We start from the raw sequence: 15652 nt of genomic DNA on the forward strand, positions 1-15652 counted from the left end.
TGGTAGAGACACACAAAGGGGGTTAATGATAAAAACTCATCATCAGTCTACATGTATGAGATACCTTGTACATTTACATAATCCACAATATAAGGCATGTATTTGTTTTAACAACATTGCGATATGAGCTTTCTTACTCTCAAACAGCACAGTATCAGTCAGGTATTTTTTTTTACCCTTATTTTACCAGGTAAGTTGACTGAGAACACATTCTCATATACAGAAACAGTCTGGGGAGTAGATCCATTGGAGAGGAGTGGGGATGAATGAGCCAATTGTAAGCTGGGGATGATTAGGTGACCATGATGGTATGAGGGCCAGATTGGGAATTTTTCCAAAACACCAGGGTTAACACCCTTATCCTTACAATAAATGCCATGGGATCTTTAGTGACCACAGAGAGTCAGGACACCCATCCGAAAGACTGGGATATTTTTTTAGACCAGAGGAAATAATGCCTTTTACTGGCAACTCCAACACCTCTTCCAGCAGCATCTGGTCTCCCATCTTGGGACCAATCAGGACCAACCCTGCTCAGCTTCAGAAGCAAGCCAGCAGTGGGATGCAGGGGTGTATGCTGCTGGCATACCATACCAGGTCAAATAGGAACAGGACAGAGAAGCAACATAGGCCAACAATGTCTGCGAAGCTGACCAGGAAATCACCTGAAAGACCCACTCCAGCCTCCCTACAACATTTATCACCTGAATTACTATACAAATGATGTCCTCAATTGGTTATCTATTCTTCCCAGAAGGACTGCAAAACCTTGAATTTTGCAATTACGCCTACAAACTATTTTACTATTTTACTCAGAATATATTTTTTACCTTTAAGTATGTGTACTTTACTGTACCTATACTTGGAATATCATGTTTCAACTGGAATAGTTCAGAAATATCTGGAGTGGTACTTTAACCAGTGACTGTTCTTCATATCCTATTATTAGCTCTACACTGTAAACCACTTTGACAAACTGACATCACACTGTCTCAACAGTCCTGGGTATGTAACATTGACTGTAAATATAGAGTTAACATGGTTAAATTGTACAGTTACAATGGACATGAAGCTGTTGCTGAAGAGTTAACGTGTGATTTAAGTCCATCTGATGTCCTGTCCATGGCCATGTCTTTCATTTTTCACAGACAGTGGATTACCCACAAGGCCTTGAGTCAGATGAGAGGAACATGAGTGTAGCCTACCACTGAGGTGTTTGTTGTCTGGTCCATGGCCTTATTGTCCTCTGGAATAAAGAAAGAGATGCAGTATTAGAGACCTCTGAGATACACTAGAATAATACTGAATACATTCATCATAGAAGAGTTATACTTTTGAGTCTCCTCCTCTTATGTCAAGTTACATTGGTTATAACATAGGCTAATACAGTTCTATTCAAGGAAAATATTGATTGTCTCATGAAAATATCTACAAAATCAAACGTATTACTTTTAAATTACAGTCATTATAGAATGAATACTTACTATGCTTTCTCCACATCTTCCATGTGACTAGGACACCAGCCATCACCACCACCAACATGCCCAGAGGAATCAGTAGGACTTTTAGATGTATGGAACTGATGGTGAAAGACAAGTTTATTGTAAAATACAGTCCATAAAACATCACAGAGAAATAGATTATCATTACTTTTTTTATGATGTTTTTTTTCTGCTGTTATGACAAATGGAAATATTTGTTCAGCTCTTCACACCTTTTATGTGTGAAACTTGACCATCCATGAATAGAATGCTGCTACTTCTACAACCACAGAGATATGTGTCATAGGCATGGTAAGGATTGGACCAAGGCGCAGCGGGAAAAGTGCTCATCTTCTTAATTTATTTAAAGAAAACACTTAAACAAAATAAACAAACGACGATAACAGTTCCATAAGGCTCCCAGGCTATACAGAAAATAACCACCCACAAAACACAAGTGAAACAAACACAACTAAATATGGCTTCCAATTAGAGACAACAACAACCAGCTGTCTCTAATTGGAGGTCATTGCCAAAAACCCAACATAGAAATAGAAAACTAGATTTAAACATAGAAATAGAAAACATAGAAACTAAACCAAAACACACAAAACAAACACCCCCTGCCATGCCATGACCAAACTACAATGACAAATAACCCCTTTTACTGGTCAGGACATGACCATATGAAGAAGTGGTAAATGGCTCTATGATGGTAAATGTCTCTATAACAGTGTCTTGGCCTATACTCGTTGTGAAAACATTTCAGGAGGGTGTATTTGTGCCCTAAACTCTAGTGTGAACAACAGAAAATGTTGCCTTTATTCATATTTCTATTATCATCCATTTGGAAGAGTAAGTGTGAAATACAGCTGAATGGGTGATAATTACCCCATGGTGTCCTTCTCCTTGCCTCCCTCAGGTCCTTGGACTGTGTTGTCAGTCTGAACAGGCTCAGCAGTTGGAGAGAAAGAGGATTGTTCAGTGGTTGGAGCTTGGGTTGCTGTGAGGTAAAAACAACAATGGTATTATGACTGGTGTACCAGAGACACAGGGTAGACTGAACTGGTACAAGAAATTATGGCTAAAATAGGACCTTCTTGTCCAGCTTATTTCATTTACCCCAACGTGGATTTTAACTTAGTACTGTTGAGTTCAAACCAGTGGTAGGACCACTAATTATTCCCAAAAGCTTTTAATCAGGTTACAATCCAATTTGTTTCAGATGATCAGCAGACTGGATAAAACCAGCTTAATAGTTAATTCTACGTATCTGATTGCTCTCTACTCACTGGTCATAGTAGAGGTACTTTGTGTGGTGGTTTGTTGTCTGACAGTGATTTGAACAGGCATCATAAAGTCTCCCCCTCCACACCTGTACCAGCCAGTGTTCTCCATCTTCAAACCACTCATAGTCACCGTTAAGACGTTTCCTCTGGTGGCATCAGTGGTCTGCTGTCTGGTCTCTATAGTCGTAGAATTCCTCTCACAGGAAAAATTGACACCAATCCTGCACCACCACTTCCTATTTCCAGTGTCACTATAGTAACATTTTACAATGACACTCCCTCCTTCAACTCCAGTCACCTCCCATTGGTCCACATAGAGTTTTGGAGTACCTGAACACAGAGGTACAGACACCAAAGAAGGTCCTGAGTGATCAAGTGTTTTTTTGTGACAACTGACCACAAATATCATAATGATGATATGATGTATAGAGAACAGAAAGTAGACATATACCAACATCCCATATGTCAACTTAATAGTGAAACCAGTAAATGTAACCAAAACACCAGTCATGTAATCACATGGAATAGTTACAAGGACCTTACCAGCAGTGACAAATAGTTGGAATCTTTCTATCATGACATTTGATCCACCAATGATCTCCACAGCACACCAGTAAAGTCCAGAGTCCACTGGCTCCAGATCAGTCATGGTCACAGTGAAGGTTTGCTTCTTGATGTCATCATAGACTGAGGCCTTATCTATGCTCTCAGTATGTACATCAGGGGAGCATCTTTTCAAAAAATCTAATTTACACAAGTATTTCACATGTGTTTTGTATTTCAGATCATACCGACATGGGATGGTGGTGGAGCCTCCTGTCTTCACAGACACACGATAAGCACCTGTAGACACAACAGAGAACACCTCAGATTGGAATTCAAGCAAATTCTCATAGCATGAAAATTACATTTAATCTGGACTATAGCACACACATCTTCAGAGTTTCAGCATGTGTCCAGTCCCAGTCCCTGACCTCAACATCAGCACTTCACAGAAACATGTAAAGTTTTTTTTGTTATTGGGCTATCCAAAAATAACTTTGTTTATGCAGATTTTTCATGTTACTTTTACTTTCTAGACATATCTTATATACATGGCACTTCTGTTACGCAGTAGTTACACAACAACATATAGTTATTAGATATACATTACATCTGGATAGATAGTACTTAACCTTATCCAGTATTCATTAAGATTGCGCCGGAGAGTATGGCTGCCGTTTCATGGGCTCTTAACTAACCGTTCTATTTTGTTTGTTTTCTCACATTTTATGTAACTTATTTTGTACATAATGTTTCTGCTACCGTCTCTTATGACCGAAAGAGCTTCTGGAAATCAGAACAGTGATTACTCACCTTTAACTGGATGAAGATTTTCTCTTTAATGAGTCAGACGAGAGGGATTAACCCCAGACACAAGAACATGCCCTCATCCCCGTCATTCGCGGGAGAAAGAGACGGAAACGATATTGTGGAAAGATATCGGGGTGCCTTGTGAGGATCCGCCGACGAGTGGCTAATTTGACCTTGCCATCCATACTACTGGCCAACGCACAATCGCTGGAAATTAAATTGTACGAGAAAAAGTCACGCATATCCTACCAGTGGGATATTAAAATCTGTAATATCTTATGTTTCACAGAGTTGTGTCTGAACGACGACATGATTAACATACAACCGACGGGTTACACACTGCATCGGCAGGATAGAACAGCAGCCTCTGGTAAGACAAGGGGTGGAGGTCTATGTATATTTGTAAACATCAGATGGTGCACTATATTTAACCTGTTGGGGATTGGGGGCAGTATTGACACGGCTGGATAAAAAACGTACCCGATTTTATCTGGTTACCACTCCTACCCAGTAACTAGAATATGCATATACTTATTACATATGGATAGAAAACACCCTTAAGTTTCTAAAACTGTTTGAATGGTGTCTGTGAGTATAACAGAACTCATTTGGCAGGCAAAAATGTGAGAAGGTTTCATTCAGGAAGTGGCCTGTCTGACAAGGTGTCGTTCTTCTTGTCTCTGTTTATTGAAGAGTGAGGATCTTAGCTGTCCCGTGACACTTCCTACGGCTGCCATAGGGTCTCAGAAGGCGGTAAAAAGCTGAATCGTGGCTTTGCAGGCTCTGGCTGAAAAAAAGTAGCGCGTTTGGGTAGTGGCTGGTTACAGTACTGTGAGACTCAGGCTCGTGCCCGCGTCGACCGAAAGCTTTGTTTACTTTCCTCTGTTTAGCTAAATGGACATTCCCAGTCGGAATATTATCGCTTTTTTACGAGAAAAATGGCAAAAAAATTGATTTTAAACAGCGGTTGACATGCTTCGAAGTACGGTAATGGAATATTTAGATTTTTTTTGTCACGAATTGCGCCATGCGCGAGACCCTGATTTACCATTTCAGATAGTGTCTGGGACGCACAAACAAAACGCCGCTATTCGGATATAACGATGGATTATTTTGGACCAAACCAACATTTGTTATTGAAGTAGCAGTCCTGGGAGTGCATTCTGACGAAGACAACAAAAGGTAATCAAACTTTTATAATAGTAAATATGATTATGGTGAGTGCTAAACTTGCCGGGTGTCTAAATAGCTAGCCCGTGATGCCTGGGCTATGTACTTAGAATATTGCAAAATGTGCTTTCACCAAAAAGCTATTTTAAAATCGGACATATCGAGTGCATAGAGGAGGTCTGTATCTATAATTCTTAAAATAATTGTTATGCTTTTTGTGAACGTTTATCGTGAGTAATTTAGTAAAATGTTAGCGAATTCCCCGGAAGTTTGCGGGGGGTATGCTAGTTCTGAACGTCACATGCTAATGTAAAAAGCTGGTTTTTGATATAAATATGAACTTGATTGAACAAAACATGCATGTATTGTATAACATATCCTAGGGTTGTCATCTGATGAAGATCATAGAAAGGTTAGTGCTGCATTTAGCTGTCTTCTGGGTTTTTGTGACATTATATGCTAGCTTGAAAAATGGGTGTCTGATTATTTCTGGCTTGGTACTCTGCTGACATAATCTAATGTTTTGCTTTCGTTGTAAAGCCTTTTTGAAATCGGACAGTGTGGTTAGATTAACGAGAGTCTTGTCTTTAAATAGCTGTAAAATAGTCATATGTTTGAGAAATTGAAGTAATAGGATTTTTAAGGTTTTGAAAATCGCGCCACAGGCTTCAAGTGGCTGTTACGTAGGTGGGACGAATTCGTCCCGCCTAGCCCAGAGAGGCTAAGGAAGTCTCGAGGTTTTGCTCGTCTGAGGTAGAGTATCTCATGATAAGCTGTACACCACACTATCTACCTAGAGAGTTGTTATCTGTATTTTTTGTAGCTGTTTCCATACCACCACAGACCGATGCTGGCACTAAGACCGCACTCAATGAGCTGTATACCGCCATAAGCAAACAGGAAAATGCTAATCCAGAAGCAGCGCTCCTAGTGGCCGGGGACTTTAATGCAGGGAATCTTAAATCTGTTTTAACTAGTTTCTATCAGCATGTTAACCTCTATGGGCTAGGTGGGACGCAAGCGTCCCACCCGTGGTGCACTCCATCAACAGCAGGTGGATTTCAAGAGCGGCAAATTTGAATCCAAATAAATGTCAAAATTCAAATTTTTCAAACATACAACTATTTTACACCCTTTGAAAGATAAACATCTCCTTAATCTAACCACGTTTTACGATTTCAAAAAGGTTTTACGCCGAAAGCATAAATTTAGAGTATGTTAGGACAGTACATTTACAAGAGTTGTGTGTAATGTTGTGCCAATTCAAAGACAGGCGTCACCAAAACCATAAAATCAGCTAAAATTATGCACTAACCTTTTACAATCTCCAACAGATGACACTCCTAGGACATTATGTTAGACAATGCATGCATTTTTAGTTCTATCAAGTTCATATTTATATCCAAAAACAGCGTTTTACTGTGGCGTTGATGTTCAGGAAATCGTTTCCCTCCAATAACCGGCATTCAAGTCAGCACCACAAATTAAATAATTAAAATTAGAAAACATTGGTAAAATATTATATTGTCATTTAAAGAATTATAGATTTACATCTCTTGAACGCAATCAACTTGCCAGATTTAAAAATAACCTTACTGGGAAATCACACTTTGCAATAATCTGAGCACTGCGCCCAGAAAAATACGCGTTGCGATACAGACTAGCCGCCATGTTGGGGAGATCTAAAATCGAAAATACTATGTAAATAATCCATTACCTTTGATTCTCTTCATCAGATGTCACTTCCAGGTATCACAGGTCCATAACGAATGTAGTTTTGTTCAAAAAAGCTCATCATTTATGTCCAAAAATCTCCGTCTTGTTAGCACATGATCTAAGCCCGCCGGACTTCACTTCATGAACGAGGGGAAAAAATATATTTACGTTCGTTCAAACATGTCAAACGTTGTATAGCATAAATCATTAGGGCCTTTTTTAACCAGAACATGAATAATATTCAAGGTGGACGAATGCATTCTCTTTTATAACGTATTGGAACGAGGGTACCCAACATGAACTCGCGCGCCAGGTGTCTAATGGGCCATCATCGTTCCATGGCTCTTGTTCGGTCAGATCTCCCTCCAGAAGACTCAAAACACTTTGTAAAGGCTGGTGACATCTAGTGGAAGCAATAGGAAGTGCCAAAATATTCCTCAGCCCCTGTGTTTTTCAATGGCATAGGTTTAAAGGTAATACAACACATCAGGTATCCACTTCCTGTCAGAATCTGTCTCAGGGTTTTGCCTGCCAAATGAGTTCTGTTATACTCACAGACACCATTCAAACAGTTTTAGAAACTTTAGGGTGTTTTCTATCCATATATAATAAGTATATGCATATTCTAGTTACTGGGTAGGATTAGTAACCAGATTAAATCGGGTACATTTTTTTATCCAGCCGTGCAAATACTGCCCCCTAGCCCTAACAGGTTAAATGTGCAACCAGAGGGAAAGAAATCTCTAAACTACCTTTACTCCACACACAGAGACATGTACAAAGCTCTCTCTCACCCTCCATTTGGAAAATCTAACCATAATTCTATCCTCCTGATTCCTGCTTACAAGCAGAAATGAAAGCAGGAAGCACTCGTGACTCGGTCAATTAAAAAGTGGTCAGATGAATCAGATGCTAAGCTACAGGACTGTTTTGCTAGCACAGACTGGAATATGTTCTGGGATTCTTCCGATGGCATTGAGGAGTACACCACATTAGTCACTGGCTTCATCAATAAGTGCATCGATGACGTCGTTCCCACAGTGACTGTAAGTACATACCCCAACCAAGAGCCATGGATTACAGGCAACATCCGCACTGAGCTAATGGATAGAGCCGCCACTTTCAAGGAGCTGGACTCTAAACCGGAAGCTTATAAGAAATCCTGCTATGCCCTCCGACGAACCATCAAACATACAAAGCGTCAATACAGGACTAAGATTGAATCATACTACCAATGCTCGTCGGATGTGGCAGGGCTTGCATACTATTACAGACTACAAAGGGAATAACAACTGAGAGCTGCCCAGTGAAACGAGCCTACCAGACGAGCTAAATTACTTCTATGCTCGCTTCGAGGCAGGTAACACTGAAACATACATGAGAGCACCAGCTGTTCCGGACGACTGTGTGATCACACTCTCCGCAGCCGATGTGAGTAAGACCTTTAAACAGGTGAACATTCACAAGGTCTCAGGGCCAGACGGATTACCAGGATGTGTAATCCGAGCATGCGCTGACCAACTGGCAAGTGTCTTCACTGACATTTTCAACCTCTCCCTGTGTGAGTAGCTTCCCTGTGGCTCCGTTGGTAGAGCATGGTGTTTGCAACGCCAGCATGGTGTGTACAACGCCAGGGTTGTGGGTTCGATTTCCACGGGGGGGCCAGTAAAAAAAAATGCATGAAGTGTATGCATTCTCTACTGTAAGTCGCTCTGGCTAAGAGCGTCTGCTAAATTACTAAAATGTAAAAAATTTGTCTGTAATACCAACATGTTTCAAGCCGACCACCATAGTCTCCGTGTCCTAGAACACTAAGGTAACCTGCCTAAATGACTACAGACCCGTAGAACTCACGTCTGTCGCCATGAAGTGCTTTGAAAGGCTGGTCATGGCTAACACCATTATCCCAGAAACTGTAGACCCACTCCAATTTGCATACCGCCCCAACAGATCCACAGATGATGCAATCTCTATTGCACACCACACTGCCCTTTCACACCTGGACAAAAGGAACACTTACACTAATTGAGAATGCTATTCATTGACTACAGCTCAGCAACATCATAGTGCCCTCAAAGCTCATTACTAAGCTAAGGTGCCTGGGACTAAACACCTCCCTCTTCAACTGGATCCTGGACTTCCTGAAGGGTAGAAAACAAGACATCCACCATGCTGATCCTCAACATAGGGGCCCCTCAGGGGTGTGCACTCAGTCCTCCTGTACTCCCTGGTTACTCATGACTGCACGACCATGCATGACTCCAACACCATCATTAAGTTTGACAATGACACAACAGTGATCACCAACAATGGCGAGACAGCATATAGGGAGGAGGACCTCTGTACCACACTGTGTCAGAGGAAGGCCCCAAAAATTGTCAAAGACCCTAGTTATAGACTGTTCTCTCTGCTACCGCACGACAAGCAGTACCGTATCGCCAAGTCTACGTCCGAGAGGCTTCTACACAGCTTCTACCCTCAAGCCATAAGACTACTGAACATCTAATCAGATGGCTACCCAGACTACTTGCATTGATGATGCAATCAGTTGGTTGTAATTTTGGATAGAGACAACATTTCCAAATATTTGTGTTAGCTGCACTTGTGACATAACTCCACCTTATTCATAATGTCATTAATAAAGATAAATTATATTTTTTATTCCATAAATAATGTTTTGATATTTTTTTACTATATTTGATGTTAACCATAATTGTTGTAATATTTGTTTTGTATTTTCTGGGGGATGAAACTGGAATTGCAGCAAGCTTTTTATGGCTTGTTTTAGAAAGGGTGATATTTTGAAAATTCAATTTTCAATTAACTGAAAATGAGAGGTTGTAATCTGGATAAAGGGGAAAAATCTATTTTGAACAAGGGGTGAGACATTCTTACTAATCTACTTGATAACAAGATCGGGTTTAAGTACACCTTTTGTGTGACTGATGCTTTAGTAAGAGGTTTAATGCTTTAACATTTAATAATTTTATCTCCCCAAACTGAAATTAATTATAAAAATAAGCATTTTTAATTTTGTATGGATTGCCATTCCAAATAAAGTGAAATATTTTTTGCTCATATAATTTTAAAAACAAATTATTCAGCATAGGCTGGGCCATAAGTAAATAAGTCAACTGGGATATGACTAAATAATTAATCAGGGTGATTGTTCCACAAATAGATAGGTATTTACCTGTCCATGCTAGCAAGATCTTATCTATTTTTTATAACTTTATATTGAAATTTGTTTTAGTGAGTTCATTTATTTCTTTAGGGATATGAATACCAAGTATGTCAACTTCAAGTCAGACAATTTTATTGGTAAACTACACGGTAATGTAAAAGTGGTATTTTTTGGGGATCCAATGCTTAATTATCATTGTAATCCAGAGAGGTTCGAAAAATTATCTATATTCTCTATGAGGCTGTGCAGGGATCCAGATTGCAGATTTAAGAGAACTTGAGTCATCAGCGTACAATAATACCTTTGTTTTTAAGCCCTGGATTTCTAGCCCCTCTATATTATTGTTGGATCTGATTTTAATAGCTAATATTTTGATCGCCATCATAAATAGATACGCCAGCAGTGGACAACCTTGTTTTAGTCCTCTTGACAGCTTAATACTTTCTGAGAAGTAGCCATTATTTATTCTTTTATACCTAAGGTTACTATACATAACTATCACCCATTGTATAACAGATTCTCCAAAATTAAAATTGTCCAGGCATTTATATATATATTAGAGTCGTACTGTATTAAAAGCTTACTAGAATTTTCATTGTGTTCTATTATTTACTGTTCTTATATTATCTCCAATGTATTGTCTATGTAAAAAACCTGTCTGATCAGATTGAATAATATCCAACAACACCTTTTTAATTCTATGTGCTATGCATTTTGGATAACAACACTGAAATGTAAGGGCCTCCAGTTTTTTAGGTGGACTGGAACATTTTAATTAATTGTTATTATTTAATGTCATCACCCCTTGTGAGTTTCTTTTCCTATGACAGGAATATATTTCACCGTCAGAAGTTGTGCCTTTCCAAATCATGTCCAATCAATTGAATTGGTCACAGGTGGGCCCCAATCAAGTTGAAGTAACATCAAGGATCAATGGAAACAGGATGCACCTGACCTCAATTTCGAGTCTCATAGCAAACGGTCTGAATTCTTATGTAAATAAGTTATTTCTGGGGATTTTTAACATATTTGCAAAATTTCTAAAAACCTGTTTTTGCTTCGTCATTATGGGATATTGTGTGTAGATTGATGAGGAAAAAATGAATTTAATCAATTTTAGAACAAAGCTGTAACATTTAACACAGTGTTAACCAGCCAGCCGTGCATTAGCGGAGTTAACAGAACCCGTTTACACACCTAACCCAAATTGCCGGTGTGTATCAGAACAATAATATTTCCTTTGCATGTTTGAGATGGAGATTTATTGTTTACATGGTGTCAAAAAGATAGTGATACCAATTGTTATAGGATCATATAGTCCTACTCCAGTAGAGAACCTAGACAGGTTATTAACCATCCTCCTCTATCAATACTTCATCCTATCCTACTGTAGCACCACAGAGCTGTCAATATTCTTTTATCTTAAATTCTATTTGTTACGATTCACATCGGCCAAAAGGACAGCACAGTATAACAGACAATTTCGAGCCTCACAGAAAATGGTCTGAATACTTATGTAAATAAGGCATTTATGTTTTATGTTTTCAATACATTTACAAAAATGTCTAAAAACTTATTTTCACTTTGTCATTATGGGGTATTGTATGTAGATTGATGAGGATTTGTATTTAATTAATACATCTTTGAATAAGTCTAGTGTAACAAAATGCGGAAAAATACTTTCCGAATGCACTGTATCTGCTCAGAGCCTTTTGAGAGTGGAGTAGGGCACATCATCTCTCCACTATTCCATGGGGGAAATGCTCATTAATAGAGAACGGTGTGTTCTTCAGCTCCCTACCCAGTTTGCCCCCCAATTTTTCTGAACAAAATGTATTTAGAGACTGTAAAGAGACCAGCAAATCAGCTCAAAGTGACTTTAATTTTGGATATCTGTTCCATAGTATTACCATGCATAATAGAGAGATATATGTGATTGTATACACATGTAAGCAAGGTTTGAAGTGATTATGTTTTAGTCATCTGTTTCGGCATCTTGTAATTATGTTCCGGCCCTCTGACCATCCACTCAAGAAAAGATCAGGCCGCAGCTGAATCTAGTTGATGGCTTTTAGGGAGTCCACGGTCGTTTTCAATAACTTATTTTCAGCTCGTATTTCTTCCATTATTTTATTGCTGTAAACCCATTATTGCTGTAAACCATTGTTATAAAAACCTCCTCTTCCATTGTTACATTTGGAAGTTTAGAAGGTGGCTTCCCTTCAGTTTCACTCGAGGAGAGATCTGTTCTTGTTCGCTTCGATGTGTATGATTCTTGTTGGAGCATATCAACATGTTGATTGATAGATAGTTCAATCAGGTTCTCTACATTATTCAGAATGCTTGTTTTGAAGTTATCAGTTAATCCTCAATTTTACGATTAATTTATGGGACAAGCTGTGTCTACCACATTGCCAATTCCCACATAATTTTCCCCCTAAAGAACTTGTTACCCTTACCTGAGAGTCTGGAGAAGATGAGGAGGAGGAGGAGGGAGAGGGAGAGATGAGAAGCCATTTCTGGGTCTGTGTCTCCGTATGTTATATGGTACAAATGCACAATGTGTGTGTCAAGGACCAAGAGACCAAAGAGAATGACTGAACTTCCTAATAGCAATGGCTGTCTTTAACTCTCTTCCTGCTTCTGTTTGAGTGTATATGCCCCCCTCAGTGGCAGATAGAAACTATTACATTCTATCAACTAGTTGTAACATAAGGCTCTACAAATGATTACTTTATTAAATTAGCACATTTGTATATCTTATATCAAATAAAATCAAGTATATTGTTAACTACCCAGCAGCCTTTTTAGTTGGTGTTCAGCAGCAAAAGTTGAGATGGAGTCAGAAGTTCAGGTGCAAGAAGAACATTTTTAAACTAGGTGGTTCGAACTGTGAATGCTGATTGGCTGACAGACATGGTATATCAGACCGTATACCACGGGTATGATAAAACATTTATTTTTGCTGTTTTAATTACGTTGGTAACCAGTTTGTAATAGCAATAAGGCACCTCAGGGGTTTATGGTATATGGCCAATATACCAAGGTTAAGGGCTGTATCCACGCACGCCACGTTGCTTTTTCCCTAAGAACAGCCATTAGCCATTGTATATTGGCCATACACCACACCCCCTCGGGCCTTATTGCTTAAATATATATACTGCTCAAAAAAATAAAGGGAACACTTAAACAACACAATTTAACTCCAAGTCAATCACACTTCTGTGAAATCAAACTGTCCACTTAGGAAGCAACACTGATTGACAATACATTTCACATGCTGTTGTGCAAATGGAATAGACAACAGGTGGAAATTATAGGCAATTAGCAAGACACTCCCAATAAAGTAGTTGTTCTGCAGGTGGTAACCACAGACCACTTCTCAGTTCCTATGCTTCCTGGCTGATGTTCTGGTCACTTTTGAATGCTGGCGGTGCTTTCACTCTAGTGGTAGCATGAGATGGAGTCTACAACCCACACAAGTGGCTAAGGTAGTGCAGCTCATCCAGGATGGCACATCAATGCGAGCTGTGGCAAGAAGGTTTGCTGTGTCTGTCAGCGTAGTGTCCAGAGCATGGAGGCGCTACCAGGAGACAGGCCAGTGCATCAGGAGACGTGGAGGAGGCCGTAGGAGGGCAACAACCCAGCAGCAGGACCGCTACCTCCGCCTTTGTGCAAGGAGGAGCAGGAGGAGCACTGCCAGAGCCCTGCAAAATGACCTCCAGCAGGCCACAAATGTGCATGTGTCTGCTCAAACGGTCAGAAACAGACTCCATGAGGGTGGTATGAGGGCCCGACGTCCACAGGTGGAGGTTGTGCTTACAGCCCAACACCGTGCAGGATGTTTGGCATTAGCCAGAGAACACCAAGATTGGCAAATTCGCCACTGGCGCCCTGTGCTCTTCACAGATGAAAGCAGGTTCACACTGAACACATGTGACAGACGTGACAGTCTGGAGACGCCGTGGAGAACGTTCTGCTGTCTGCAACATCCTCCAGCATGACCGGTTTGGCGGTGGGTCAGTCATGGTGTGGGGTGGCATTTCTTTGGGGGGCCGCACAGCCCTCCATGTGCTCGCCAGAGGTAGCCTGACTGCCATTAGGTACCGAGATGAGATCCTCAGACCCCTTGTGAGACCGTATGCTGGTGCGGTTGGCCCTGGGTTCCTCCTAATGCAAGACAATGCTAGACCTCATGTGGCTAGAGTGTGTCAGCAGTTCCTGCAAGAGGAAGGTATTGATGCTATGGACTGGCTCGCCCATTCCCCAGACCTGAATCCAATTGAGCACATCTGGGACATCATGTCTCGCTCCATCCACCAACGTCACGTTGCACCACAGACTGTCCAGGAGTTGGCGGATGCTTTAGTCCAGGTCTGGCAGGAGATCCCTCAGGAGACCATCCGCCACCTCATCAGGAGCATGCCCAGGCGTTGTAGGGAGGTCATACAGGCACGTGGAGGCCACACACACTACTGAGCCTCATTTTGACTTGTTTTAAGGACATTACATCAAAGTTGGATCAGCCTGTAGTGTGGTTTTCCACTTTAATTTTGAGTGTGACTCCAAATCCAGACCTCCATGGGTTGATAAATTGGATTTCCATTGATTATTTTTGTGTGATTTTGTTGTCAGCACATTCAACTATGTAAATAAAAAAGTATTTAATAAGAATATTTCATTCATTCAGATCTAGGATGTGTTGTTTAAGTGTTCCCTTTATTTTTTTGAGCAGCTGTTTGTCGCCAACTATGCCGGACTGAACCCCACACAGGAGGTTGTTTTCAAGTAGGAATGTATTTAGCTGAGAGTTCACTAGGGATTCAAAGACTTTGACCAGATTAGGTAGCTTGGAAAAAGGGCAATAGTTATTCACATCTGAAGGGTCTCCGTCCTTTTGTAGGGGTGAACATATGTTGATTTCCACATATTGGGTGTTACATTTTTAATAGATGTATTTAATGTATGCGCAATCATTAACAATTCAATCATATATAGTGCTTGCAAACACACACAACTCAGAAACAATGCATTTGGGCAGAAGTAATATGTCCCTTTGACTCACCAGAGACATTTTCTTCAGGGGAATTGTTAAGGGAAGACTTCCTTTTTCAAGAGGCATTTAATAGTTTGCAGCGGCAGTGATGATTTTGACTGCACAAGGTGAGTGTGATCATTGAGTGTGGATCATTGAAGGTGGTAGTGTAGTCATCTTCCATGTACCTAGGACACCAGATATCATCACCACCACCAACCTGCCCAGAGGAATCAGTAGGACTGTTAGATCTATGGAACTGATGATGAACGACTATGTTTATTGCAAAATACAGTCCATAAAATATCACAGATAAATACATTTTTTCATTATATTTTTTTTTTATTATGTTTTTTGTGCTGCTGTGACAAAATGGAAAATATTTGTTCAGCTCTTCACACCCTTTATGTGTGAAAAGTGCCCA

The 15652-nt window shown here is 40.2% G+C and overlaps 1 protein-coding gene across 1 annotated transcript in view; it reads right to left on the reverse strand.

The window, feature by feature from the left end:
* Window positions 1-2765: 2765 nt before the first annotated feature.
* LOC123724041 (polymeric immunoglobulin receptor) overlaps window positions 2766-15652 on the reverse strand; it is a 47675-nt gene continuing 34788 nt past the window's right edge. Inside the window, exons 2-3 of the mRNA XM_082974863.1 lie at window positions 3314-3613; window positions 2766-3100 (exon numbers count right to left, since the gene is read on the reverse strand). Coding sequence (XP_082830989.1) covers window positions 2766-3100; window positions 3314-3613 — 635 coding nt within the window. The remainder of the gene's footprint in view (window positions 3101-3313; window positions 3614-15652) is intronic.

The sequence above is a fragment of the Salmo salar genome, chromosome 01 (assembly GCF_965601325.2).
Source record: "Salmo salar chromosome 01, fSalSal1, whole genome shotgun sequence".
In the NCBI taxonomy this organism is placed as follows: Eukaryota; Metazoa; Chordata; class Actinopteri; order Salmoniformes; family Salmonidae; genus Salmo; species Salmo salar.